Raw genomic sequence first — 27,467 nt, forward strand, 5'->3', positions numbered from 1 at the left:
AAGCATTTACATAAGTTGGATTGTCATTAATTATATTAGCGTAATTAATGCATTTAATTCTCTGGTTTATTGAAGTTTGTTCATTCTGCCTGTAATGACTTTCCAGACAATGTGTTCTGATAGGGAATGATCAATACTTTCCTTTGTCTTGCTTTTTTAGGACTTAGTGGCAGAAGGAATTGGTGGTACAGCACTTCTGGGTGAATTAGGATGTAGGAGTATGAGGATAAATGGAAGATGGAATTTTGATCCCTATTCACTGTTTTGATTGACTTCCAGGGGTTTCCTGGTTTCTTCCCTAGCAGCATGGGAAGGTGATCTTACTGGAACATGGAGGTGCTGGGAGCCCCACCTGGTCTTTATGGAATGGTTGAAGTCCCTGTAAGGGAAGAGTTTTCCCTTGTCCTGGAAGGATTTCAGTTTGCATGGAGGGTGAGGTGGGGCTGTGGAAGGGTGCTGGCTGTCAGCAGAGATCCCAGAAGGGAAGGTCACGGGTGCTGGAGAAGGACAAGGGATGTCTGTGAGTCAGTGAGGAGCTGCAGTGGGAATGGGGACCGTGGGAAGAGCTGTAGGTTTAAACAATCCCTATATGAGGATGACTGGGGAAAGGCTAAGGTGGTTGAAGCCCAACTAACAAATAGAGTGTCTCCTTTGGAAAGGAATATTCTTCAGGGAAACATGGATGCAAAAGAGATGCCCTTTGTGGTGAATTTTGTGCTGGTTTTGGTGGCTTAGATCTCCCCCTTTCAGCACCCAGTACTGAATGGATCCCACCAAAGCACAGCAGATGCCTGCAAGGGCTCTTGAAGGATCACCTGAATAAGAAAACTTCACTGTTCAAGAAAACTGAAACAAAACAAGACTGGGACACTGACTTCCCCTTCCAGCAACCCCTGTAAGGATTTCCCAGTAAGGAGGAACACTTTGGAGTGCATGACCAGGCTTGGTGGTGTTGATGTTCAGACAGGAACAGCAGCATGAGTTGGCCACTGTTTTTTGTGTTGTTCAGAGCTCTGAGAGGAGTCTGGGCACTGTGGTGCAATTCCCCATCCCAAACAGTGACAGGCTGTTGGGAACTTTTCCTGAAGATGTAGAGAGGTACCAGAGCAACTTTCACAACTCTTGCAAACAACAGCAGCAGCTCTGTGGGACAAACCATTGGATCTGTAGGATCCACATTCCGCTGAACCTCCATGCATCGCTCCAGATGCAAAAAAATCTGACAGGGCAAATCCAGCTGTGGCAAGGATTGTTTATTAATTAGCTGGCACTTCAGCTGTGAATGAAATGGGGCAAGAGAAAATGGAGTCAAACCCTCTTTTTTTTGTGCTTGGAATAAAGAAGGGATTCTCTCTGTGACAGCCATAAGTAGCAGAGACTGGCATGAAGAAACCCTTGGTCACAGACAGATGACCAAGCTGAGGCTTTTCTCAGACCACTGGTATCTCTCCTTGCCTAACCCTTGCATTTCCTGGAGTCTTGTTCAGACTTCCAGAATGCACAATGCATTGTGCATTCCTTGCTGGTGGAATTTCAACAACAGGTGGGATTGTTTGGTGTCTGAGTCTTCCAGGCAGCTGCTGAGAATTGTTCTGGTCAAGTGTCATCATCCTGTGATGGACTGCAAGCCCAGTTTCTGTAGCCATCTTCATAAACTATCCATTTTGTAGTGGATGAATAATCAGAAAAGCCGCTTTTATTTAAGGTCCACCCTGCAGCCAGGCCTGTGAGAGATCAGTGGGGCCCCTTGGAAACACTTAAGGTTTGAAATTCTAAAGCTCAGTGTGAAAACTGGCTGTGTCATAGGGAACGGGTTTTTCTTCATCCTGACTTTATGAAGTGGCTCTGTGTGTGTCCCAGGGGTACAAATTAAAGAGTAAAATCCTGTGGCTTTGAATAAGAAGCATTAAGATGACAAAATACTTCTGCAGGTTCCTGAGAGAGCAGATGTTTACCTGTGAGAGCAGATGTTTACCTGTGTGCAGCTATCATTTGACTTCTTAATGCCCAAGCCTAAGGGATAATAGAATTAAAACAACTGTGTCATGTTACTTAAAATTCCCCTTTAATCTATCTCTAAAAAAATGATGCAACAGAGAATTCCCTGGGGATCTAAATAGTGGTTGGAGCTTAAAAAAAAACAAAGCAGGATTTTTCAAAATGGATCCTAGATTAGAAAAAATAATACATTGGTCCTGTTTGTGTACATTTAACAGTTCTTGTCTTTCATGATCTCTCTTAATATTAAGGCTGGTGTTTAATTCAGATGCTGGACGACTCATGTTAAGCATAGAGAGATGTAACACAATCCTTGTGTTCTCCAGACCAAAACAATACTTTTCTTTTGAAAGTGTTTTGGGGGTATTAAGGGCTGTTATTAGTGGAAACTTGGGGGGGTAGCTGGAAAAGATGGATTTTCTTTCCCCTTTCTTCCTCCTTTATGCAGGTGCTCATTGAAATAATATTGCTGATGCTTAGGTTTGGAGTAGAAGGTGATCAGGGAGGCATCTGTGTCTGGAAGTTTCAGGGAGCCCCCAGTCACCAAGCCAAAGGTGGATGTGACAGATGGCTCAGCAGCCAACCTGTGGTGGTTTAAAGTCTGTCCTGTGAGCTTTGTGCTGGGGCTGGAGGGAGATGCACGACCCAAAATGTGCAGCCTTGTGAGCAGCAGTGCTGGGCCTTGTACTCCAGCTGCACTGGCTGTGCTGCAACTCAATTTTCATGCAATAATCCAAAATAATAAATTGCAGATTATTTTATTCCGCCATGATTTTTGAAGTGTTGGCGTTCCCCACCAGGCCTGTGCCCTGCAGGCCCTGGGCTGTGTCCCAGCCCTTGTCAGATCCAACATCTAAAGCCACCACAGCCCTGTGCCAGCCCGTCCCGCACCGCCATGGCCTCGCTGCGGTTCATCCTTGGAGCTGCTCCGTGACAGCTCTGAGGCACCTGCGGGGCTTGTGCGGGCCGGGCACGGCACTGTGTGTGAGGGAGACCAGGGGGTGCCAGGGGTGGATTTGGTGGCGCGACGGCCGCTTCGGTGGCGTGTGCTGGGCGGTGCGTGTGCGGACAGGAGCCTTGCGGAGGCGGCGGAAGCAGCGACGGGACGCTCGCACATCCCGGACCTCCGGGACCTCCCACACCGCCCGGCACGGCCCGGCCCCTCCCGGGGCCCGTCACAGGGGCAGCGCCGCGGGGACTTTTGTCTGGCCTCAGGTGCGGCTGAGCCAATCACAGCTCGCCGGCGATGAACGACGGCTCTTCCGCCAATCACCAACAGCAAATGCCACCGCCCACAGCCAATCACCGCAGAGCAGACGTAGTGCTTCACCAATGGGCTTTTAGCGGTGAGGCAAGGCGCCTCGGAATAGACGGAGAGGCGGGGCAAGTGGGAGAATGGCAGGGCGCTGTCCAATAAGAACTCGCGACTGCGTTTGAACCGCCCAATGAGAAGGCCGAAGCTGGGCAAGGCTTGCGGTGTCTATAAAAGTTGGGGCGGTGCGGGCGGCGGCCGCAGTTGTCACCGGTAGCGGCAGGGGCGGTGGGCAGGAGCAGCTCTGTCCCCGGGACCGTCACTGTACAGAGCCCTTCCCTTGCTCCGACCCTTCCGCCATGACCACCACGGCCACGTTCTCGGGCATGGATCCCAATGGCAGGAACAGCTCCAGGTCTGCGGGGGCCTCGAGGATCGCTGGGACCCAGAGGGCGGTGGGGCTGGGGGTCCCGGGGAAGGCGTGTCCGGAGCGGTGCTGGGGCGCGGTGCCGGGGCGGGGGCTCCGGCCAGGCCGGGGCTGTCGGCATGTGGTTCCTCCCGGCCTCTGCCGGGCGGGCTGGCCGGAGGCGGGGGCGGCCGCGCCCACCCGGGTGGGCTGCGGGGGCATCCCGGGGCCGCGCCGTGCCCGGGGGAGGGAGGTGCGGGAGCTGCCGAGACCCGCCCGGGCCGCTCGGTGCGGCCCCGCCGCCGCCGCCGAACAAAGAAGGGAGGCGACTCCCCGCCTCGCCGCGCAGCCACGGCGCGGGGGCGGGGGGCACCGCGCCCCTCCGCCGCCTGTCTCCCCCCATCGCCGCGGCCCCCGCGCCCCTCGGCCCCGCGAAGCCGCCGCGGGCTGGGTGGGGCCGGGCGGGCTCCATTGTCTGCGCTGCCCGGCCCCCCTGCCCGCCCCGCTCTGCCGTGGGGGGGTTCGTGCCCGTTCGGTCCGCGAGCTGACGGTGCTCGGGGCCGGGGCCGCCCGTTCCCTCGGGCCGCGGCCCCGCTCCCGGGGGCGACCCGCGGCTGGAAGGGGCGGGGGCGAAGCGGAGCCCGTCTGCAAACAAAGAAAACTTGGCAGGTTGGTCTGGAGGAGATGCACCGCGCTGGGCCGGGCACCCGCGCTCTCGGCAGTCGCAGCTGGAGAGGATCGTGTCGTTTTCCACGCTATCGTGGCTTTTTTCAGTAAGGTGTTGGCCTGACAAAGCGGATGCTTCCTGTTCCCTTTTGGCGTTCCAGGGTGATTTTTAAAGTGAAAAAAAAAAAAAAAATCTTTACAGAGCTTGTTTCCAAACCTTTTGCCAGAGCTCTTCCTGGAGCGTGGGTGGATTTTCGGTGGACATCACTGGGTATCAGGTGGAATTTTAACAGCATTTCATTGCTTCAAGTGTTAAACGTGGCTTTCATAAAGCAGATTACAGCATTTCGAGGCTGTGAGAGGCTTCTAATAAAATCTGTCAGCCTTTACCTGAGGCTGGTAAAAGGGATTGATTATTCATTTTTAACAGTTTGAGTGATGGATATTTTTCCCCCTTCAGTTGCCTATTCTGTTAATGTCATTAAGGCTGTCAGTGGAAACTGTGGTGCCCTTAAGAGAGTACTGGTTTCACTGCTGTGCTAAAAAGAGGGGATCTAAGGTTTGGGAACAAGCCCTGCTTTGAACAGACTGTTCTTCAGATTATTGACTGCAACAGCTATAACCACAAAAATAAACCTTCTATACATTTCCTCAGAGAAAAAAAATATAAAGGAGTAATTCAAGACCATTACACGGGCATCTTGATTCAGAAAGGAGACAAAACAAGTCACAATAAAACATGATCTCCAGTGTGCTGGGATCCTCCCATTAGCAGCTGAACATTAGTAATCCTTAGAAAAAGAATTTTATTAGGAAAAGTATTTTTCTGGTTATGTAACAGTAAATATCCACGTCACACACCTTTAGGACTCTCCCTTGCCGTTGGGGTGTTTGAGCTCTGTGGACTGGAATGTAACAGACACAAATTCTCCCGGGATGTGAGTTGTACAATTGGACATGCTCTTTGTGTTGAATTCCCAGGTTTGGAGCATTAACAGGCTGAGTACTGCTTCATGTTCTAACTTTGATTTATTAAATTATTTGTTAAGAAGAAGAAGCGTGCACCATCCTTATTTGCCCTGGTGTTCATTTTGGAGCACTGGAGGTCTTGAAAGCCCAAGAAGCCCCAGGTTCAGTTGGTGTCCTCACATCCCTGGGAGTTTTGAAAGTTCTCACACACAGTTTTGTTCTCCTGGCTCTTGTCTGGCTTCTCCAGCTAACAAAAGATCTCCTGCTTATGAAAATAAGATCAGGAGGAGTTTATGTTTCAAGATTTATTTTCCTGCAGCTGTTGATTTTGGTTGGGTTCTGCAGGTTGGAAAGCAGACTGCAATCAAGCTCTTGAAGTACTGAGCAGGCTTCTTTTGTGTCTAAGAGCAGATTGTTAGATTTAGGTTACATATCTGGAGCTTTGTACACGTGTCTCTCCTAATAATAGTCAACTCCAAGCTGTTTAATTTCAACTTTTGCTTCTAGACCAGCAGCATGCTGCAGACTTGAGGGTTTTTTCCTGAGGAAACAAATCTAAATAAAGGCTGCAGCACCTAGCCATCAGTGGTGCAACCAGTCCTTTGGTTCAAGCTTCAGTCTTTGCTGTGCAGCCAGTTTGATGATTAAAAATGAACCTTCCCAGGGTACTCTTAAAAAAGCTGGAATTTGACATGCCCACATAGTTATTTTTATTTTTGATTTGGCTCAGAGTGGTGGGACCAGCCCTTGGCGTGATACTGGATGGAGCAAGGGCACAAGCAGAGCATGAGAGTGTTTTATTTTTGTAAGTGCCACTGAAGAGCAGTGGAGATGCAGTGCCAGGCTGGAATTCTGGCAGGAGCTTACCTGGATGGTTGAGGTGATGTGCTGGAGTGCAGCTGGGGCTGGCACAGGGTGTGAAGCTGCCTCTCTCCACAGAGTGCTGCGTCCTCCCGGCGGCGGCTCCAACTTCTCCCTGGGCTTTGATGAGCCCCAAGAACAGCCCGTGAGGAGGAACAAAATGGCATCCAGCATCTTTGGAACTCCTGAGGAGAACCCCCCTTCCTGGGCTAAAGCAGGTGAGGCTGTAGTGCTTTGTTTCCACATCTGCTGATGGGCATTGATTCATTTCGTGGCTCAGCCTGATGCTGCTGGTGGCTGGTGTGGAAACCAGAGTTCCCTTCCTTCTTGGTACTTTGGGGTTATAAATGATGTCTGCTTGCAGAGAATCGTTTATTTCTCATTAATTTCTTCCAGAAGGGTTTATTTTATGCGAGTGCTAGGCATGTGGCAAGCAGAGAATTGTATTTTCAATGCAGTTTCTCCAAGTTCAGTCACACAAGTGGACTTGAGCCTTACTGTTTGGAGTAGCCCTGCTTGCTCTTGATTATTCAGAGGCAGTTTAGCCTCATGTTCTCACAGTTGGATTTAAGCTTCCCTTTCTGCCAGTATGGGGGGCCTTGGGACCCCAAACTCAATCTGTTTAAATTACACTCTCACTGCATGGGGTGCTGCTGTAAGACAATAATTTGTGAGGTATTGTCTAAAGGACCAGGACTTTTTAGATTGGTAAAGCCCTAATTTCAAAGAAAAACCTCTCCCAAAGTACCCAAACCTGTGACTATTTATGATTGCTTTCACATTAAGTTTATCTTGGAACCTGATTAGACTCAATCTCTGGTTGTAGGGGCTAAGCCAGGTGAAACCAGAGACAGCTGTGAATCCTCTGGACCACAAAGAACAAACTCAACTGAAGCAAACTGTGGAGACTATGTAGATCCCAAGGTCAGTACTTGACTACAAAAGAGCCTGATAATGGACAATTCACACTCTGTGTGGGATTGATTTATCACGGATGTTCACACAGTTGGAAGCATTGTAGGATTTGAATCCTTTCTCTCAAATTTGTTTTTTTCATGAAGGCTCCCCTTTCCATCTGATTCTCTTCCAGTATGCTGAGAAAGAAAGGGCTGGATTTTTCACAAGGACCACTTTGTAGAGCTCTTAACCCATCTCATTGCTGAGACAGTAATGAAGTGATGTGAAATCCAATTTAAGCTCTGTGTGTGATTGTGGGTTTAAACATCTCACAAACAACAGTTACTACAGCAGACTCTGTGTGGGTCTGACAACAAACCTGGGTTCACATCCCAGCAAATTCTTACCTCAGTCGTTTTAGTGCTTTTTTTGTTTTAATAATACCATCAGGTGTGTTATTTTCTAAATAAACTCTTTACCTAGTAGCAATATGGAGCATAATTTATAGTGGTAGTGGTGTTAAGTAAAATTTGCTAGATATGTAATTATATTTAATGGGAAAAACAGGGTTGTTTTGAAACACAGTAAATTCAGTAAAAAAACAGTAATTTGTCTGAACTTAGATCCCTAGGAATGTAGGATAGCCTCTATTTGCATGAACAAAGTGGAAAAAATAAATCTTATTTAAAACTCTCCAGCCTTAGGTTTTCTAAAAAGAACTGGGTGGATAAACAATTATCTGAAACGTTGTAGCCGACATCTTTTATCTTAGGTTTTATTTTGGTAATTCATATCAAGCATCACAACCCATTTTTGTTACTAGTTGTAGCTTTAAGTCACAAAACTGTTCTTTGGTATAAAAAATGTCTTGTTTCAATTTAGCGACTCTTGTTTCAAATATAAAGGAATTTATTTTCTGTGGTATATTTTCAGCTTTAAATTTAACTGTTTAGTCTAATTTTTTCGAAATTGTTTTAAATACTGTGGTTAGCTTTGCAAACAGATTCTTCCCATGTGGAATACTTTACTTTTATGCAGTAATTCGGGTGCGAACAGCTGGAGACTTAAGGTGATACATTTGTGTCAGTTTCTGTGCTATTTTTTAATCCAAATTTCTGCAGTTTCACTGTGTAATTAGCAATGTTAGATCTATGAAAGTTGATAAATCTGATGCCATTGGAGAACCTTGGCCTGCTGCTGGGAGAATCCCTATCTTTGTGTCAAGCTGCAGCCTGCAAACACATTCAGCATTTAAAGAATGTTGAACTGTTATGTAGTGAAGGAAACTTCATCAGGGGAAAAAAGCTGATCTGTGTTTCACAAATGAAGTTAAATACCCTGGAAAGAACACATGCTCTTGGCCTTGCCAACAGATAAATGCAAAGAGTTGCTCAGTAGAAAGCAGAGGATACTCCACTCTTGCTTGTTGCTGTTGGTGTAATTTTTTTGCCCTTGCTGCTGGGCAGTGGGAATATTCTGGATCCTGTCAATGCTGCTTGATTTGGGATGCTCTGTGCAATAAAGTGTTCTTACCCAGCTCTGTCCTTCACTGTGGGAGTAACAAATGTGCCATGTGTCATCAGGATTACTCCAATATCTGTTTCAACTTCTAGAAGTATGTTAGACAAATAAAGAACTGGTTAAATTATAAGTCAGTCTCTAAGAAATTGAAATTGAAATCCATGATTTCAATCTGCAGAATTATGAGTGCAGAGCCCACTGTGCCACTCTGGGCTCTGTCCCTCAGAGCCATTTGGGTTCTGTCCCTCAGAGCATCTTGGGTTCTGTCCCTCAGAGCCTGCTGGGTTCTGTCCCTCGGAACCTGGTGGGATCTGTCCCTTGGAGCCTGTGGGGATCTGTCCCTTGGAGCCTGTGGGGATCTGTCCCTCAGAGCCATTTAGGATCTGTCCCTCAGAGCCTGTGGGGATCTGTCCCTCAGAGCCTGTGGGGATCTGTCCCTCAGAGCCTGTGGGGATCTGTCCCTCAGAGCCTGTGGGGATCTGTCCCTCAGAGCCTGCTGGGATCTGTCCCTCAGAGCCATTTGGGTTCTGTCCCTCAGAGCCATTTGGGTTCTGTCCCTCAGAGCCTGTGGGGATCTGTCCCTCAGAGCCTGCGGGGATCTGTCCCTCAGAGCCTGCGAGGATCTGTCCCTCAGAGCCTGCGGGGATCTGTCCCTCAGAGTTGTGGGGATCTGTCCCTCGGAGCCTGTCGGGATCTGTCCCTCAGAATCTGCTGGGATCTGTCCCTCAGAGCCTGTTGCTGTTCCAAAAGTGCCTCCGTTAGCCTGTAGCTCAGAATGCAGTGCCACATAGAGCAGTGTGCCCAGACACCATGGTCACACCATGGAGGAGTATCCACTCCATGGAATAGGAAAATGCTTTATGAAACATGAGAAGTAACATGTTCCTCCTCTCTCTTTTCTAGGGAGGAGATGTTGGTGGTGACATTTTTGGTAAGTAACTTCCTTGGACTCCTCTAGTAAAAGCCTGTTGCAGGTGGCTTTGCAGTAGAAGAAGATGTAGGATCCATAAATGGTCATTTACTAGGAGAGAGGCAGCCTGGGGTTGTCCCTGGAACCCATCAAATCACCAAAGTGACCAGCTGCTTCACTGGAGTGTGGGCATGGAGGGAAATGTGGAATGCTGTTGCTCATCAGGCTAAAAAGGAGAACTGTCCTGTTGGTTTATTTTGCTAGCAGCTGTTGGTGCCAAGATTTGTCTGAGTACTGGAAGGTAAGGTGGAAACTACTGCAAAGAGTTCAGTGATTGAAAGGCCAGGCAGCTGTTAGAGTTGCTTATAATTAAATAGGACAGTCAACATAATTGACTTCAGTTTAGCAGTTTGCTTCTTTCCCATTGTCCTCTGATACAGCAAACTCCACATTCACAGGAAGAATCAAACCCAGCTACTGCTTCTGCAAGTGTCTGTGTTAACCAGCTCTTGACTTCCTGTTGCTTTTTAAATGCTGATTTTTGCCAAGGAAGTTGATCTGCATACTGTAAATCTCCTGTAAACTGGCATTTCCCCTTGAAGTGCTTTTTCTAGCTCTGAGGCTGGAAATGCCTCCTTTGCAAGATCCCCTTTAGGAATATCTGACTTCCTGATGACAGGAATTCGTGTGTTGACTGCTGCTTTCCAAGTGCTTCTTTCAACACCTTGGAGTGGTGGGACATCCCTGGGGCCATTAGCACCTCCATGTCCTGAAAGGACACTTGCTGGGAGGGGAGAGAGCTTTTCCAGAACATTTCTTCTACCTCTGTGCCTAAAATAAGCGTATCCTCTCTAGCAGGCTGCTTCTAATCCAACTGTACAGGCTCTAGGATTTCTTTCCCATGTCTGTCCAATCTTAATTAGCACTGTAGGCATCCAGTGTTCATGCCTTGACTAGGAGGATGTGGTTTGCTAATAGAAGAAAACTGCTCTGAGGGCTCTGCTGCTTTTCCTGGTGTTTGTTTAAACCAGCTCCCCACAGGGCAGAGGAGATCCCACAAACAGCAGGGAGGTGAGAATGGCTGAGATGCCAGGAAGCAGAAACAGGGCTGGCTGAAATTCAGAGTGCAAAGTGGTATTCCTGACTTTTTAAAAAGTTCACATTTTCACAGGTGTTGTATTTGTCTTTTGGTTTGTTTCTGGCAAGTGACAGTGAAGGAGGTTCTTATCAAGGGTCAGGGGAAGCTGTGCTGGGAGGTGGTTAAAAAGCAACTGTTATGGAAAGTAACTGGGATTGTTTCTTGTTGTGGCCATGACTGAAAATTAAATTTTTGATGGTGGCCAAGATTAAATAAAAATGGCAGGCAAAGGTTTGAATGTTAAACTTTCACTGATAGTACTTAGGAAGGAGTAGAAATTAATGCCTCCTGGAAATGGTGTCTGTGGCAGATACCTGAACATCCTAATGGATTTTTAAATGAATTCCTAGCATTGATTGCTTTGGGTATTGTAGCTGAGTGGACTGTGTGTCTGGTCTGTCTGTCCCTCCTCCCCTGGATTTTCCTGCTGTGGGATGGCAGACCTAGGCTGCTGAACATCCCACTGGCACACCTGGGACTTGTACTGGCCTTGCAGGGCTGTCTGTGGGGCTGGGAAAGGAACAATGAACACCTCCAAGCAAAAGCTGTCTGCTGACAACTTCACAGCACAGCCAGATTCTTAGTAGGTTTCTGTAGTTAAAAAAATGGTTAATCTTTTGAATATGGGAATTATTTTCTCTATGTGACTGATTATAAAACCCCAAGTATGTGTCAGGTGGGATGTGTATATTTATTAATCAAGCTTGTCTAGGTTAAAAAACTGATTTATTTTGCAGCAGGGTTCTTGTTTCCTCTTTGGAAGCTGTAGTTCCTTTCTGGGCATCAGTTCTCAGTGGCTTGGAGTGCACTGAGCAGGGAGCTATTTCAGGAATTAGACCCTTTCTGAGAAGGGAGGAGCTTTAATATTTTATCTGATCCTGTTGGTTTTACCACTTCACTCATCAGGCTGGCAAACTTACCTTGATTATGTGGGAAGTGCTAACATTTATCAGCTACACAAGGAGCTACAGAAACTTTCCCCAAAGCCTCCTGTGCTGGAAATTCTTGTTTCCTTTGTGATTCAGGGGCAGTGTGAGCTGAATGAATGCGAGCAGCCAAGGAGAATCAGGCAGTGCCTGAGTGTACATGACCCACAGGAAGGTGGAGCCTGGGCCCTGCACAGTGCTGGGACTGTCCCCAGGCAGGGACATTCAGCCCTTGCTGACTCAGCAGCTGCAGGAGCTTCAGGCTTAAAATGTGCTGTTAACCCAGCACAGCTGAAACAAACAGTTAATGAGCACAGCAGAGGATCTCTAGTGGAGATTATTTCTGCGTGCATGGGGACTCTGCTCAGATGCTGGAGTTCTTTGAGATTATTATAAGCATGGATACAGAGGGAGTTCAGTGGGCAAAAGTTGGGTTTTGGTGTTTCTGATAACATTTTGCATTGGAAAAAAACCAGAATTGACACAGGATGTGAGGAAAGCTGCTGCTGGGGGTAGGAAGAATAGGAGGCAAAGGGTAGGACTTAGTAATTACCTTTCAGGTTGCAAAAATGACCTATGGGAGATGATGCTGGAGGTGGTTTTATTCAGTGCCTTTGTCTGTGACCTGGAAAAGGTAATGAGCAGTGAAGTCTCCAGTTTTGTTGGTGATATTTCCTTTTTCAAGTAGTCAAATTGTGCTGATGGTGGGAAAATCTCACTGCCAGAAGGACTCAGCTAAATGAGGCAGGCAGGTATAAAGGCAGGATAATCCCTGTGTAAGCAAGTGTAAAGGAATGAATCTGGGGGATGAGGGGGACAACCCCCCAAAAACTAAACCATGGCAGCCTTGTGTTCAGCTCTGTGCTGTGGCACTCCCAGGATCTGCCTCGAGTCCTTCCCCTTGAAATTCTTTGAGATGTTTGGAGGTGCCAGCAAAATACTGAATGTCATCAGGGAGAGGGTGGAAAATTACTTACTTTTTCCTGTAAACAATGGTAATACCCCCATATCTTGGATTGTGTGTACAGTCTTTGACACATGATGAGCAGGGGGTTATAGTGGAGGTCACAGGGAAGGTGAAGGAGAAGATGAAGGGGTGCAGTGGCTGCTCTGTGGGGGGAGATTGGGTAGTTGTGCCCGTTCAGTTTGAAGGAGAAGGCTGGGAGAGGAAAATTGGTCAAGGTCTGCTAAATCATGAAGCTTAAGCTGAATGTGCAGCAGTTCTTTGAATTCTCCCAACCCAGAATTAGTGATCATGAGAGGAAACAAAGGGATCTGTTGAAAACAAGTGAGGTTCATCTTCATTCCCAATATCAGGGATTGCTTGGTGCTGATTTGGGCCTTTGGCTCAGAACTGGTCATGCTAATCTGTAAAAATGTGAGGTGCTGTACTCAATTGTCAACAATTAGTTGGTACATTGTTTGCTCCAGTATCTAAAGTGCTTCCTGTGAAGAATTCCTTCTGTGCCCTGTCTTTACTTGTGGTTTGCTCAGAAGGATTTAAAATAAACTATCATGATCTCTCCAGGGAGTGTACAATCAGAGCCTCCCCATGCATGGCTGTTCCCTGGTTTGTCCTGTGTGAAGCCTCAGAAGTGTGTCAGATCCTTTCCCCTCCAGTTAGGGAATTTGGGATGCAGTTTGAGCTCTTGCTGGTGTTGCTGTGGCTCCCAGCACCTGCTCAGACCTGAGTGACAATGCCACAGTCACAACACTGAGTGATTATATGTGGATGCCTTCAGCTGCTTGTCATTAAAAAATGGATTGCTGGTGTCCCCTAATTGCAGCTGGCTTGAATGTGGCTCTTGCTGAGGGCCTGAGACTGAGCTGTAAGGCCTCAGATTTGATCTGAGAAACACTTCTGAGGGCTGAGTCTGCCCTGCCAGTGGGTGACAGCACTGGAGTGTGTCTGTACCCCTGGAGAAACCTGACAGGAGCTGAGCTTCCGTCTGAGCCAGCCAAACATCTGGCTCTCATCATCCACATCAAACACTTTAAAAGCTTCTTTTCTTCTAGAAAACACTGAGGCTGATGTAGAAGCTGCCCCAGGTCAGAGTGAAGAAAAGTCCCTGCCTGCTGCACCTGTTCCTAGCCCAGTAGCACCAGCACCTGCACCCTCCAGGAGAAATCCACCCGGTGGCAAGTCCAGCCTAGTGCTCGGTTAAACCTTTCCCTTCCTGACTGTTTTGAACTTGTGTCTGTTTTCTTTCCCCCATGCTTGTGAACTGCACAACTTGAGCCTGACTGTACATCTCAAATTTCTTTCATTAAAAAGAAGCACTTTATGTACTCCATCTTTTTTTGAAATTAAAGGGTTTTTTTCCACTTCTGTCCTGTGTTTCCCCCAGATCTACTGGAAGTGACATGAGTGTTTTCTAGTGATAGACTTGAGGGAAAGCTTTATGAAGTATTGTAATGTAATTCAAAGGAGAGTAGCTTGGTTCTAAGTGTGCTTAGAGGGTTTTTGTACTGAGTTTTTTTTAGAACCCCTTAGCTTTACAAGGGTCTAGAATCCTGGTTAACCAGGCCAGCAAACAATCAGCAAGAGCAGTCCCTTCCTCCACATGTGGGATTTAGGTATCTAAAAGTCTTCATTGACTGCATGTGGTAAATGCCTTGAGCCCTGCTGTGCCATATAAATCATTAAGTGGTTAATGTACACCATGCTGCCTTTAAAAACAAAAGAAATCTTGATACTGGACTACTCTGACACAGGGTCTGTGCCAAATAGAGGGCTGATGACCAGAGCCACCTGGCCTAGCGCTGGGAAGGGGCTGATTCAGACTTTATTCAGTGAAGGTGGAGTGGATCATATAAATAAGAATTACAGGGCATTTTTTTTTACAACTGACTCAATGCTGTGCATGATCATGCTGGTGCTTGACCATGAGGTGAAAATCTCATCCTTTAAAGTGTGTGTTGTAATTTCACAAAGCTGGATTGTTGCTTAAAAGTAAATAATATAGAAATTTTGAAGCAGTGTTTCCTGTGTGGGTTTTATTTCACGGGATTGGTTTTGCTTTGTTCTCAGTTGTCCTTGTGTCAGCCAACCTTCCCTGCTCTAACAGAGGAGAGTTCTTACACCTGGCTTGAGGTCACCACCATATATGCTGACTTCCCCTCAAGAGAAAATCTTATCTCTTCTTTTTTGGCTTCTAGATCAGAGAACTGTGGAATATGGCTTGATATATATTATGGTTTACCCAAAACACTGTTTTTCCTCAAGGGAAACTGAGAAAAGTTTATTTTCCTCATTAAAAAGAAAAAAACAAAAAAAAAAAAAAAAAAAAAAAACAAACAGAAGACCCTAAAGATGGACCAAGCCATCAAGTTCTCTGCTGTTCTGGAAGGGCTTTGCTGCCCAATAAGCCACAGCAGAGCAACTCTATGGGGCTGCTGTGTTTTATGGTGCTTTTCCCACCCTTCTGCAGGAAGAAAGCACCCTGAAAGCCTGAAAGCACCCTGGCTTTCCAGATCCCTGCTGGAGAAGCCCTGCCCTGGGGTGCTGAACCTACCGAACTGGATTTGCTGTGACTGCTCCTCCATCGAGGGGCTTCCCTGATGTACACCGTGCCCTGCACAGAGAGCATATTAATTTAATCCATAAATTAATATTTCCTTTGCACGCCTCGTGCCCAGGGGAGCTTGTTAATGCTCCTCGATGGATCAGAAGATGGTTCCGTGCTGCTGAGGCGGCTCTGTGCTCCTTTCTCCTCGGGCCGGGACCTGGCGGGGTCCCGAGGGGTGGCGGGGGTGGCCTTTGTGGCTTTTGCTCCATTCCCGCTGGAGCCCGGCCCTGTTCCCGCGCGGGGCTGCCCTCAGGGCGTTCCGCCCCGCCCCTTGATGCATATTCATGTAAATATCTGCATATGCATGAGCGCGCTCGCCGTGCCGGGACGGGGGCGCTCCGGGCTCGCCATGGGCAGCGCGGCCGCGCCGCTGCGGGTGCTGCTGGACATGGACGGGGTCCTGGCCGACTTCGAGGGCGCCGTGCTGCGGGAGTTCCGCGCCCGCTTCCCGGCGGAGCCGCGCGTGGAGCTGGAGCAGCGCCGCGGCTTCTCGGTGCGGGAGCAGTACCGCAGCCTGCGGGAGGACCTGGCGGTGAGTGCGGGCCAGCGCAGCCTCCCTGCCCGCCGGGCTCTGCAAGGCTCAGCCTGGGAACAGAGATTTTTACAAAAACCTTAAATTACCTGCAGGGTTTTTTTGTCTAGATGGGATTCGTTTAAGGAATATTCAAACAATAAGTCGTGTTTGTTTATGTAATTAATAACCGAATTCGTGCCTACTTACTGTATTTACAGGTTCCTGGTTCCAGGAACTTTTGACCATCAATAGTCATTGATCAGAACTCTGGCAGTTTGGAGCCTGTGGAAATGCTGACTGGATTCATATTCCTGTCTATCAGCCAGTGGCAGGAGCCTGCACTTTTCTGTAGGACAGGAGGGAAATGAAATTGTCATTTCTTAGCAGTAAAAAACCAGCGGGCTCAGTACATGATCTTAAAATGAGCAATAAACTTGGGGAAAGTGTCCAGCACAGTCTGAATCAGCATCTGTTCCATTTCCTTACAGAGTCCTCGACTGTCCTGTGGTGACCAGAAGGAAGGGTGAAGTCTGGATTTACAGTATTTGTAATTTTGTCTTGCAGATCTCTCTGTTACTCATTCAGTCATTAGCAAGCATTAAAAATAGCAGCGGTTTGCATGGATGGAGGGTGTTCCACCAGCTTTCTCCTGCTGTTCCTGATCTCTTACCTGCTGTGCACTCAGCTTGTCAGGGCATGCAGAGGGAATATGGCTACAGGATTTTGTTCTGTACTAACTCAGATAGAACAGACATAGTTCTTGTCCTGCTGTGGAGCAGTGTTAGGGTGTGCAGAGCGCTCAGGGAGCTTTAAGTTATTATTCTGCTGCAAAGCAAGAGCAAGAACATGAGTAGGTAAAGAAGAAGATGGTTCAGTGAATGGTTTGATGGCAGAATTCCCACACACACGTCCCTCTGTAAAGGGCTGGCTGTCCTGATTATCAGTGCACAAATTAAGGCTGCATGAAACACAAAATTAGAAATATTGTGAATCCAGACTTCATCCTTCCTTCTGGTCACCACAGGCCAGTCTGGTTCCTTACAGGACTCTAAGGAAACTGCTGATCCAGGCTGTGCTGAACACTTTCCCAGAGAAGTTCATTGCTCATTTTAAGATCCTGTACTGGGCCTTGGAGTTTTTTACTGCTAAGAAATGACAATTCACATTCATTTCACTCCTGTTCCATAGTGAGGTAAGGGCTCCTGCATCAGAGTAAGGGGCAGGAGTGCTGGATCCAGTCAGCATTTCCACAGGCTCCAAACTGCCAAGTTCAGATCAATGACTATTGATGGTCAAAAGCTAGTCAGTAGACATAAATTTGGCTACTACATAGCATAAACAAACATGATTTTTTGTTTAAATGAGTATTCCTTAAATGAATCCCGTGAACAAAAAAAAAAAAAAAAAAAAAAAAAAAGGAGAAAAGGTGCAGGTAATTCAAGGGGTCATGATTTTTATTTTTTTCTTTTTTGGAAGGACTACAATCTGATCTATGAGAAAATTGCCCTTTGTTCTATTTCTGGAATCCCCATGCCCTAATTTGGTTCATGCTCATCCTGTTCCTCCCCAGACCTTAGGTGTGGCAATGAAATAACCAGATAACTGGTTTGGATCCCAGCACACCAGCAGTGACAGAAAGCTCTTATCTTACTGTTCTAGCCTGACTTCCTAAGGAAATAAGTTTTATGGATCTGTGCTGTGTGTCTGTCTCCTTCAGTAATCTCCTGGGGCTTTGGGCTGGTTCAGGTATCTTTGGCAGAACAGTAAATTTATAGTTTTAAAGATGTAAGGCTCCTTTGGGGTTTATGCAAATTCTATCCATTAATTAAAAAACAGAGTCCTTGTTTGTTCTGCTGTGGCTCTACAGAGTGTCTGTGGGACAGGAGAATCCCTGTGGAATGTCTCTCCTTGGCTCCAGCTGTAGGGAAAGCTTTGGCAGGAGCCAGCAGCCCACACAGGGCAGTTTGTGGGGCCATGCAGGGAAATGCACCCTGCAGTTTGTCAGTGCTGAAAGGAGGGGGGCAGCTGGACACCAGGGGGGCAGCTGGACACCGGGGGATCAGCTGGACACCAGGGGATCAGCTGGACATGAGGGGATCAGCTGGACACCAAGGGGGGGCAGCTGGACACCAGGGGATCAGCTGGACACCAGGGAGGCAGCTGGACATGAAGGGATCAGCTGGACACCAAGGGGGGGCAGCTGGACACCAGGGGATCAGCTGGACATGAAGGGATCAGCTGGACACCAGGGGGTCTCTTTGTGGCAGGTGTCAGCTGTGTCTGTCCATGAACTTCCAAGGTGTGGGATATTCTCCTGGCAGGGCCTGGGAGGTGCTGGGATGATGATTTATGCATCGCCTCTTCCTGAGTGGTGTTCATGCTTAGCTGGTGCTGAGCAGCTGCCCCTTGAAACTTGAGCCATTACTTTGTTTTTGTTTCTGTTTTGATTGCAAGTTGATCATTGATTCCACACTGTAAATCCGTTTTATTTAGAAGGACTTCTAATCCATTTTATTTTGTTGAAGAGTTTTTCACTGCACTTGCCTACCTCCCCTCCTGTGTGTGTGGCCATTTTGTTGGTGGGGATTTGTCCCCACGTTTCCTGGCCCCAGGCAGTTTCAAGAAAAAGATTCAACATCCCCACCAGTGGGGAATGTAAAAGGATTCAACATCTCCACCAGTGGAAATCTAAAAATTTATAGAATGATTTTGAAGTCCTGCAAATGGGAAAGCATAGGGACAGATGTAGTCCCGCCAGTTTTGTATCCAAATTGTCATCTTACTAATGCAAGGAAAGCACTGGTGGCATGAACGTGAGAAAAGGAAATGGTTTTACTTTCTTTTTCTAGTCACTTTTTTATGAGAGGAAATGGCTTCTGGTTCCAAGAGCCATCAAAACAAATTTCTTTCTCCAACAAAGCCAGACTTTTTTGTGATGTGGTGGAAACTTGCCAGTTTCTGGTGTCTTGCTGAAGGATAAAAGAGCTTTCAGACATGAGCCCCAAGTCTGTAATTCAGTCTCCTTGGAACACCTCCAGGGAATTGTTGCTGGGATCAGGGAGGCTTTGCATGGAAACAGAGATCCAGGCAGATCTGATTGCCATGTCTGAACCTAGACAGGCTGCTTCACCTCTTCTGATCTGCGTGTGAAATCAGGCAGTGCTCCCAACTTCCTGGCTGTTGATTTATGAGCATTTGTAGGTGATGATAACTGAGTGAGCTTCAGGATCTGGGAGTCTGGCTTAATGCTCACTCTTCCTCACTGCTGCTTAATTGAAATGGGTTTTTGTTGATGTTCCACTGGTGGTGTAGAGCAAGGAGACCTTCAGCTGGAGTCTAAAGAGCTGGATACTTCTAAGCAAATGCTGCAGCCTGCCTTTGAAGAATACTAAACATGAATTAAGTTTTCCAAACAGTTCAGTGGCATGGGAATATATGACTTTGATGCTTGTGGAATAATGCTGCTTTGCCACCTCTGAAGTTCACTATGTGACCCCAAGGAAGTTAAGATTTGTGTGTCTCAGGGTAAAGAGATACTGGAAGCTTAACCTCTCTGTCTGAAGGTGAAACTTAGGCCTGGAAGGGGCCTCAGCCCTGGTGCTGCTGTGGGTCCTTTGCCATGATGGGTGTGGGATAAGGAATGGGAAAACCCCTCAGCTGTGACCTGCTGTGAAACACTCGTTTAACACAGGCCACTGAATAGTCACCAGGGAGCAATTCTTAAAATTAACTAACCAGAGCTGGATTCAAACCAGTAAATTTTCTAATAATAAAAGGTGTGAAAATGTCTTACCAGCAAATTAAGAAGAAAAGGGACAGTCCTACCTGGAAATTGCCCTGGAAATACTGCTCTTCCTTTCAGAGATTAAAGATACCGCTGTACTGTATCCTATTAAATACCTTTTGGACCCATTTTTGGCTACATTAGCCTGGGATAACATTACTCCTCCAGAAATCTCGTTTCTTTTCTATTTACACTCACTTAAAAATGATTCTACCTTTCAAGCTAACCTCCTTCACCACTTGTTTATCATTGATTTCCTGTCTGGTTGGTGTGGCATCCCACCTGCCTGTGTGGAAGGCAGGTTTACACCAAGAGCAGGTGCAGACCCAAAAGGGATAAATCCCTTTTGATCACAGAGCTCAGCCCAGTGCTGGGCCTGGGAGGGGAGCAGTGTCCCACAGCACCCTCACACCCAGCCCAGATGGGGCTCATGGGGTGCACAGATCGCCTCTCACAGAGCCAAAAGTTCTTGGGGAAGCACAGGGATCACCTGTGAACTTCCTGCTGCAGTCTCAGACTCTTTGGAGCAGATTTTCACCAGCCCATGACCTCAGGGGAACAGCTCCATCCAGGCTGGAGCCAAGGCCGCCTGCTCCTTCAACAATATTTGAAGTGGGTGGTTGAAAATCAAGAAGCAACAGACATGGAGTTTTCCCAGCACTCTCATCCTCATCCCTCCCTCTTGCTGAAGGGATTCCCCCAGGTGTGGCTGTGCTGGCCTGGCCATTGGCATGGTCACCTCTGTACCCTGTTTGCTCTGAAGGAGAAGGAGGCTGATGGGCAGTGCCTGTGTGTGCCCTCCCCGGTGAATTCCTGAGCCCTCAGCTAATCTCAGCCAAATGTGACAGGAGGAGAAGCCTCCACTTTGTTCCTTTGGTTTTCATCAGAGCCAGCTGAAAGATACCTGCTGGGAAGGGGTGGGGTGGGAGCTCTGCCTCCCTCAGCCCCCACAGAGACTGCAGTGGGTTGGGGCTGGTTGTGAGAGCAAAGCCAGGCCAGGGGCAGCTCTGCCTCCTCATGAGCCACCAGAAAGTAACTTCTCCTTCTTGTGTGCCCAAGCTGGACCTCTCTCAGAACCCAAAGGTGAGACATTTTATAATTCAGTGCTGGGGGGAAGCACCAGGCTGTTACACAGGGGGTGACTGGAGGGTGATGTGACAGGGCACAGCCACTGCTCATGGTCCTCTGTCTCCTGCAGGCCAAGGTAGCCTGTGTCTATGAGTCGCCTGGCTTCTTCCTAAGCTTGGATCCAATTCCAGGAGCCCTGGAAGCTGTGCAGGAGATGTTCCACATGCAGGAGTAAGGACACTTTGCACCCTGCAGCCCTTTTCCAGGATCTAACACACTTTCACTTGCCTGCTAACAAAAGCTGTTTCTTTTCAGTACTGAGGTCTTCATTTGCACGAGCCCTCTCCGGAATTACGAGCACTGCGTCGTGGAAAAGGTGGGAGAGAATGGTTTTTATTGAGTTTAATGCTGCTTTTGCAAGGCCTTGCTGTTTCATACTACCCAAGATGGAGCTACTCCTTTCTAGAGACAGTAGCTGCTCCAGCTGCCAGGCTTCCCTCAGTCCCTGTCTGAGGGATAGGTTCTCACACACACAGAGCAGTAACTCAGGACAGGCAATCTCCAAGTGCCACATGGTGCCAGAATTGCTGTGGAGCATGTGAGCCCTGGGCTCTTGGAGCTGGGCTGGGACCAGCTGTGTCAGCAAAGGAACTGTTGTAGTGTGACCCACAGGGATGGGGTATTCCCAGGGTATTCTACTCTGGAGAACCACCAACCAACAAAACCTACTTCAGTCTAAGTCTGGAGCCTGAGATGTCCCAGAAGAGGTCAGTGCTGTGTGGAGGAGGAGGCTGTAGTGTTGGAATAAATCTTTTTACTCTGTGGTACCAGAATGGAAGGGGGGACTTTGATCACTGGAACGACTTAGATGGGTACAACCCATGTGCTCTGGGCAAGCAGCCAGTGCTTCTCACAAACTCCCCAGCTGGGCACAGCCAGGGCAGTGCTGAGTGAAGGCTGTCACACAAACAGGTTTAATCAGCACCCTGGGCCGCAGCCAGTCTCCATGTGGGGATTCCTAGACACAGATAAGGTTTACAGGGGGAAGAAATTGCTCTATTAGGGCTGGTCTGACAGGGGTGATGTGCAAACTGAGAGCACAGCAGGATTTTCTCCTGTTCCTTGTCTCTGCAGTATAAGTGGGTAGAGAAACACTTGGGACCCGAGTTTGTGGAGCGGATTATTCTGACCCGAGACAAGACCGTGGTGGCTGCTGACCTGCTGTTTGATGACAAGGACACCATCCAAGGTTTGAACAGCATTTCCATGGCTGGCTGCTGGCTGGGGAGCTGATTCCAGCTGATTCCAGCTTTGCCCCCTTCCCACAGGCGCGGAGCCGAAGCCGAGCTGGGAGCACATCCTGTTCACCTGCTGCCACAACCGGCACCTCCAGCTGCCGGCCCCGCGCCGGCGCCTGCGCTCCTGGGCCGACGACTGGAAGGCCATCCTGGAAAGCAAGCGCAGGCAGTAGTCCAGGAAGGGAATGCTGTGCTCTTCCCACTGCCAGGAAACAACCAGCCCATCCCCTGCCATGCCCAGGAGGCACTGTCACTGCAGGGATCAGCCAGAGAAGAAGAGAGCTGCTCCTGTCAGACACAGTGCTCTGGGTTTCTGGAAGACTGCTCTGCACTTTTAATCTCCGTAGTGTTTTGGATGTTTGCTGTTGGAGAAGAGAAACTATAAACTACAAGCAGCTGTGGTTGGATTTTTGTGTGTATTTAACCTCCTGTTTGTTTTGTGCTGTCTGGGGGCAGAGGGGAGAGAAAAAGAGGAAGAAGGGTCTGACACGTGAGCAGACCCAGTGTGGGTGTCTGACAGGAAGCACTGGGCTCAACAGTCAAATCTTTTAAATGTTATCTATTTAGCCACCCTGGTTATTGGATTTTCTCTTGCCTCATGGCTGATAATGAAAAGAGACAGGGCTGGCTTTGATTTCTTGGCCTGTGTGCTTCTCACACAGAAATGATTACACAGCATTTAAGTTAATGTTTTATTAACAGAAGCTTTTACAAGACAGCTGTTCTCATGAGCTGGACTGCCATGACCCCCTTCCTTTTTTTTTTTTTTTAATTACTTCACCTTTCTCACCAGTGGTAATAAAAGACAAACTTTCCACTTCTTCATTTATAGAGTAGCTACAGCCTGCCCTATGTAGTGATTGTGTTGCTGGCTACCTGTGCCATGATTAGAGGATGGCGTAACTAGTGCCACAGGGATGGAGAGATTGTGAATTGCCAGGGCAGGGAAACTCCTCTCTCTGCAGGAGGAATGCATTTCTGTGACATTTCAGTGACTTGACACTTAGTATCACTTGTCAGGGGCACTGAAGGGGAGACGTGTAGCACAACTAGCCAGGAACTGGAGTGGACATAATTCCACCCAATAACCTGAGCAGAACACCCCTCATTGCTGGGAAGGGTTGTTTGTGCAAGCTGGGTGCTGAGCTGCACTTGGCGAAACACTTTCCAATGTGCAGCCATGACCTGATTTATTTTAAATATTTGCAGGCTTAGCTAGGTGCTTGGCCCAGCTGCTGTGTTAGTGCTGTTCCTTCCTGTTTGTTAACCCCAGCACTGGTGGGACCAACTCCCCTCTTTAATGCTGCTCTTGACCTGCTGAGCAGAAAGTGAGAACAGCAGGAGGCTCCCCTCTCCACAGCCCTGCTCAGTCCTTGGGCAGAGGAATGCCCACTGCCGTGTGCCTGCTGAGGCTCCTGGCCTCCTCCACCTGCGCAGGGCTGCAGTAGTCCTGCAGGAAGATGGAGGCCAGGTTGCTGAGGCGCGTGTTGGCCGAGAGCGAGAAGCGCAGCATGCACTCCACCACGGGCAGCGCCGTGGTCTGCGCGCGCGACCGCGGCGTCGTCAGGAACATCAGCGTGGTCACGGCCGACACCACGGTCTCCTCGTTGGAGCTGGACAGGCAGTTGATGATGGGCTCCACCCCGTTGGCCTCCAGGATGTACTCTTTGTTTGTTTTATCCAAGCACAGGTTGCAAAGACCACCTGGAACGGCAAGAGGAAAGTGTCTGAGGTGATGCAAATTCACCGCTCATGCTGTTTCTAACATCCAGATCTTCTGTATGGATAGAAAATTCTTAACGATTCCCTAGGCCGCGTGTTTTTGATTGTTTCAGACGATTTTCCACGAGCACACTCCTCCAGCGTGTCATTAGAGGGCACTGTTACTGCTGCACATAACTGCTTCCACAGAATGATTCCAGGAATGCCCACTCATCCCTACTGGAAGACACAAGCCAGCAGTTTATTGCAGGTGCTACAGAAAGCCAGAGAATGGAGGTAACAGAGTTAGTAGCCAAGAAGCACAGAATGTTTGAAACTTGAAACTTCGAGATGCAGCCACACACCTTAAAAATCAAATCCATTTAGTATCATCTCACAGAACCACTCACAGCATCTGGCCCCTTAGCTTATGTTCAGACCATGAAAAATCGTGGTAAGGCAGTTCCTCAAAAGATTTATTAAAATTGTCAAGTAAGCATTCTAGAATACCAGCTGCCAATAGCAGAATGGACCTGTATAATGGAATAATCTATGTATTAATGACTGCATCTCTACAGGAGAGATTTCAGTAAAAGGTTAATCAGGTAGTGTTTGGGATAAAAAACTAAAATCCTTTCCAGACAGTGTCTTCATTAAGCTCTGTACGGACATGGAAGACACGCCTGCCTCTGACTTCCTTCCCATTCTGCACTAAACGAGGCTTTATCAGCACAGTGTGAGTTTGTTTTTGGAGCATTGGGGCGGGTTAGGGACCAAACGGAGCGCGGGGCCGGTGTCCCTGCCCCGGTGACAGCGGAGGGTGCTCGGGGCTGCCCTTACCCATGGCAAACTCCACCAGGGTCTCGTTGTCCTCGGTCAGCATATCCAGGAACAGGTCCAGCACCTGGAGCTGCCGCAGATACTCGTAGTTGCTGGGATCGTAGGCGAAGTTGGCCAGGTTCGCCAGTACCTGCTCCTTGGCCTCTGCAAGGGAAAAGGAAAAGGGTTGGGGGTGTGAGGAAATGCTGGACACGGAGAGGGCCAGCGAGCAGCGGCGTTTGTTACCTGTGCTGTCCGTCACCTGGAACTCGGTGACAAGCGCCTGCAGATACTCCAGCCGACCCAGTTCCATCGGGGAACACCGCACCGGGCTGCCTGTTCCCCCGGGCAGCGTGGGCTCAGGGACCGGGTGTAGCGAGGAACGGAGACGAAGAGGCCGCCTCCGCGCGGCCGGAACAGCCCGCCCGCCGCCATTTTGTGGGCGGGACAGGGCGGTGCCATCTCCCCTCAGGAGGCGCGGGAGCGGCCGCCATTTTGTGGGCGGGGGGCAACGCTACTCTCAGACGATGAGGTGGAGCCTGCGCCGCGTCTCTGTCTCTTTCTAAATACATGATATATAATTATATACTTTATATAAAAATAAATGAGCCTGTGTTGAGATATTTGACTGTCTCATTATATGGCAGTGCTTTGCTGTTAAAATGCTTGGTTTTGCAGAGCAGCTAACCTTTCCCCACTGATTACTTAAATAATTTTCATCTCTGTGTATGTTTTGCTGTTCCATCCCAATGCTGTTGTCCTTGCTGCAGTGCTGCTCCTGGATCAGTTCCAGTTTAAATAACGGGATTGCAATACATGAAGCTGAGGGAGAAAAGGTAAAAACAGGGCACAATACTTGCACAATGAGGGAAATTATCTGGGGGGGAAAAATGAAACAAAGCCAGGGAGTGAATTAAAAGAGCAGCAGGTGATTCTGTTATGAATAAGAAGCTTGACTAGGCCAATATTCAAGCAGCAATCAATTTATTATTTAATGTGGTAAAGTATGAGCAATACAGCGCTGAGTACAGTGGGGGAAGTTTTCCCTCCAACTGCACACCGATAATTGATGGTTACAGGTATTTATAGGGGTACTCATCAGTTGTTTTTCAGCAGTTTCTATTTCCAGTCTTTTACTCATCAGCAATTTTTATTCCAAATTATTACATCACAATTCTATACACTATTGTGATTTTAATTTCTCAGGATGTATCTCAAAGGAGCATCCCCAGATGGTGGTGGTCCAGTTTCTGAAAGAAGAAAGACGAATCCCATCTGATGGGGTCCAGCTCCCCAGATGTGTGTCCACCTTTTAATTGCAGAGACTATAAATCTCATAACAGTGATGTCCAGCTTCCCTTTGGTTGAAACCATAAACCCTTGAGGTGATGTTCATCTTCCTTTCTCAAGCTGTTTTTCTCTGCTTCAATAAGGCGTGAGATAAACATATTTCCTTTATATATATTCCAAAGCTATAGTTTCAAGGATACAAGTAATATTCTAAAATTATACTTCAAAAGGTTATTATTGCAGAGCTTTTTTATGGATTGAATGCAAGCAAAAAGCAACATCTTTAACACCTTAATTCCAATGCTCCTAAATCAACCAGGGTTAATTGCAAACAAAAGATAGGTTCAAAGGCCTTTTTCCATGCTTTATTTTCCTCAGTTATTATTAGAATTCACAGCTCTCCCATTGTCGGGGTCCACACATTTCGCATTTACAAATACACACATCGCCTGTTTGTACCTGACACAAAACACAGCTTTGCATCTCCCAATTCCATCTTGGTTGTACAATGCTTTGGGCACAGAGCAGAGCAATTCCCTTGTCTTGAAGTAACAGCTCAATGAAACCACCACAGTTTTACGTGCTGCAAGAGGGTTCAATTATGGTGCATGTTGTGTAAATATCCAAGGTAAAGGTTAATAAAGATCATAAACTGTGGGAGTAGACTCTGCAGAAATTTGTACTGCTTTTATTGAAGCAATTACGTGCATGGCTGTTCTTGTGTGGATAAGGCAAGGAACAGGCCGTGAGAATACGTTGTCTTTTGTGTTATCTCAAATACAATTGATTTGCATATCAAGCAAATTAGTCATGGACTGATCCACATGGCACCAGTGACAAGAGTGGTGGGCTGATAACCCACACAGCTGAGGGCACTGAAATATCTGCCCATGACTACATTGAATAGAAGGATGAGCAAAGAAGCTTCACTAAATGCAGTAATGCTGAATTTTTTAACATTGTAATGGTGTGGGAAGACACAGAACATGAAAGGGAAGATATTTATTTCTACCTGGTATAAAAGTTTAAGTCAGGCTAAGTGGTAATAACTTCAGCTCTTAGCATGATTATCAACTGAAGTCGTTATGTATTTATGTGTATGTCTAAATATATACATGCATTTTTATCTGCATATTTGAGTATATCTGAAAATGATCAGCAAAGGTGCTACAAAATGTGTCTATGTTAGAATGTTTTGCTACTGTAGTAAGAAATATCTTCTAATGTGTGCCTTTGTAAGTGGTAAGTGTTGCTATAGTTTAAAGCCTCATCTGTCATTAAATAGAAGGCGAATGAGTAATGTGGGAAAGCAGGGCAGAGAAAGCAAACACAGGCAGCTAGTCCATACAAACAGAGCACTGCTGGGATTGACTAATAAGGGGGGAGAACTGTGTTTAAAAAGGAAAAATGCGATTACTTCTGTTTGTAAGAACTGCATTTACCCACCCAATATTGGCTGTAGAGTTTAATGGTCTGAGTGCTCCAAGCACTGGCTGTTTGCCAGAGCAGGGGCTGGTCTAGCCAGGGTAGTCACAGCTCCAGGGGCTGTTCTGGTGACTTCCATAGCACACCAAAGCCAGAATTCAGGAAATTTTAATTTTTAGTTGTTTCTTTTCTTATAGCTACTAGCTGTGTCTGCAAACAGCAAGCCAAGCTCTTAAATTAAGTGATTTTGCACTTCAGAGGTGTCTTAGAGTGTGTAAGATTGCTGTAACCTTTATTTGGGGTTTATTGCTATTAAATATAAATCATTAATATTGAATTTTCCAAGTATTACCCTGGCAGGGAATCTTAGGCTTTTAAGGATCATGATCTTGCAATACTTCAGTGTGAATTTCCCACTGTGAATGTTTCATTTCAGTGAGGAAAGGTGCTTCTTG

The 27,467-nt window shown here is 47.5% G+C and overlaps 3 protein-coding genes across 5 annotated transcripts; 2 read left to right on the forward strand and 1 right to left on the reverse strand.

Moving 5' to 3' along the window:
* Positions 1–3,512: 3,512 nt before the first annotated feature.
* JPT1 (Jupiter microtubule associated homolog 1) lies at positions 3,513–14,520 on the forward strand. Of its 2 annotated transcripts, none has more exons than XM_059485814.1 (5): positions 3,513–3,665; positions 6,231–6,370; positions 6,979–7,076; positions 9,474–9,501; positions 13,546–14,520. In XM_059485814.1, the coding sequence occupies exons 1-5, from the start codon at positions 3,610–3,612 to the stop codon at positions 13,707–13,709; spliced, it is 486 nt and encodes a 161-aa protein (XP_059341797.1). In that variant the 5' UTR covers positions 3,513–3,609; the 3' UTR covers positions 13,710–14,520. The 2 variants fall into 2 exon arrangements, with proteins under 2 accessions (XP_059341797.1, XP_059341798.1); XM_059485815.1 differs by having other exon boundaries at positions 13,561–14,520.
* Positions 14,521–15,440: 920 nt separating this feature from the next.
* NT5C (5', 3'-nucleotidase, cytosolic) lies at positions 15,441–22,184 on the forward strand. 2 transcript variants are annotated; one of them, XM_059485739.1, is made up of 5 exons: positions 15,441–15,645; positions 20,610–20,710; positions 20,795–20,855; positions 21,614–21,728; positions 21,808–22,184. In XM_059485739.1, the coding sequence occupies exons 1-5, from the start codon at positions 15,463–15,465 to the stop codon at positions 21,948–21,950; spliced, it is 603 nt and encodes a 200-aa protein (XP_059341722.1). In that variant the 5' UTR covers positions 15,441–15,462; the 3' UTR covers positions 21,951–22,184. The 2 variants fall into 2 exon arrangements, with proteins under 2 accessions (XP_059341722.1, XP_059341723.1); XM_059485740.1 differs by lacking the exon at positions 15,441–15,645 and adding an exon at positions 20,268–20,494.
* Positions 22,185–22,455: 271 nt separating this feature from the next.
* Positions 22,456–24,732, reverse strand: ARMC7 (armadillo repeat containing 7). Its single transcript, XM_059485741.1, has 3 exons — positions 24,544–24,732; positions 24,319–24,462; positions 22,456–23,481 (listed from the first exon to the last, which is right to left on the reverse strand). Exons 1-3 carry the CDS (start codon positions 24,608–24,610, stop codon positions 23,144–23,146), a joined length of 549 nt encoding a protein of 182 aa, XP_059341724.1. The 5' UTR covers positions 24,611–24,732; the 3' UTR covers positions 22,456–23,143.
* Positions 24,733–27,467: the final 2,735 nt, after the last annotated feature.

The sequence above is a fragment of the Ammospiza nelsoni genome, chromosome 19 (assembly GCF_027579445.1).
Source record: "Ammospiza nelsoni isolate bAmmNel1 chromosome 19, bAmmNel1.pri, whole genome shotgun sequence".
Taxonomy (NCBI): Eukaryota; Metazoa; Chordata; class Aves; order Passeriformes; family Passerellidae; genus Ammospiza; species Ammospiza nelsoni.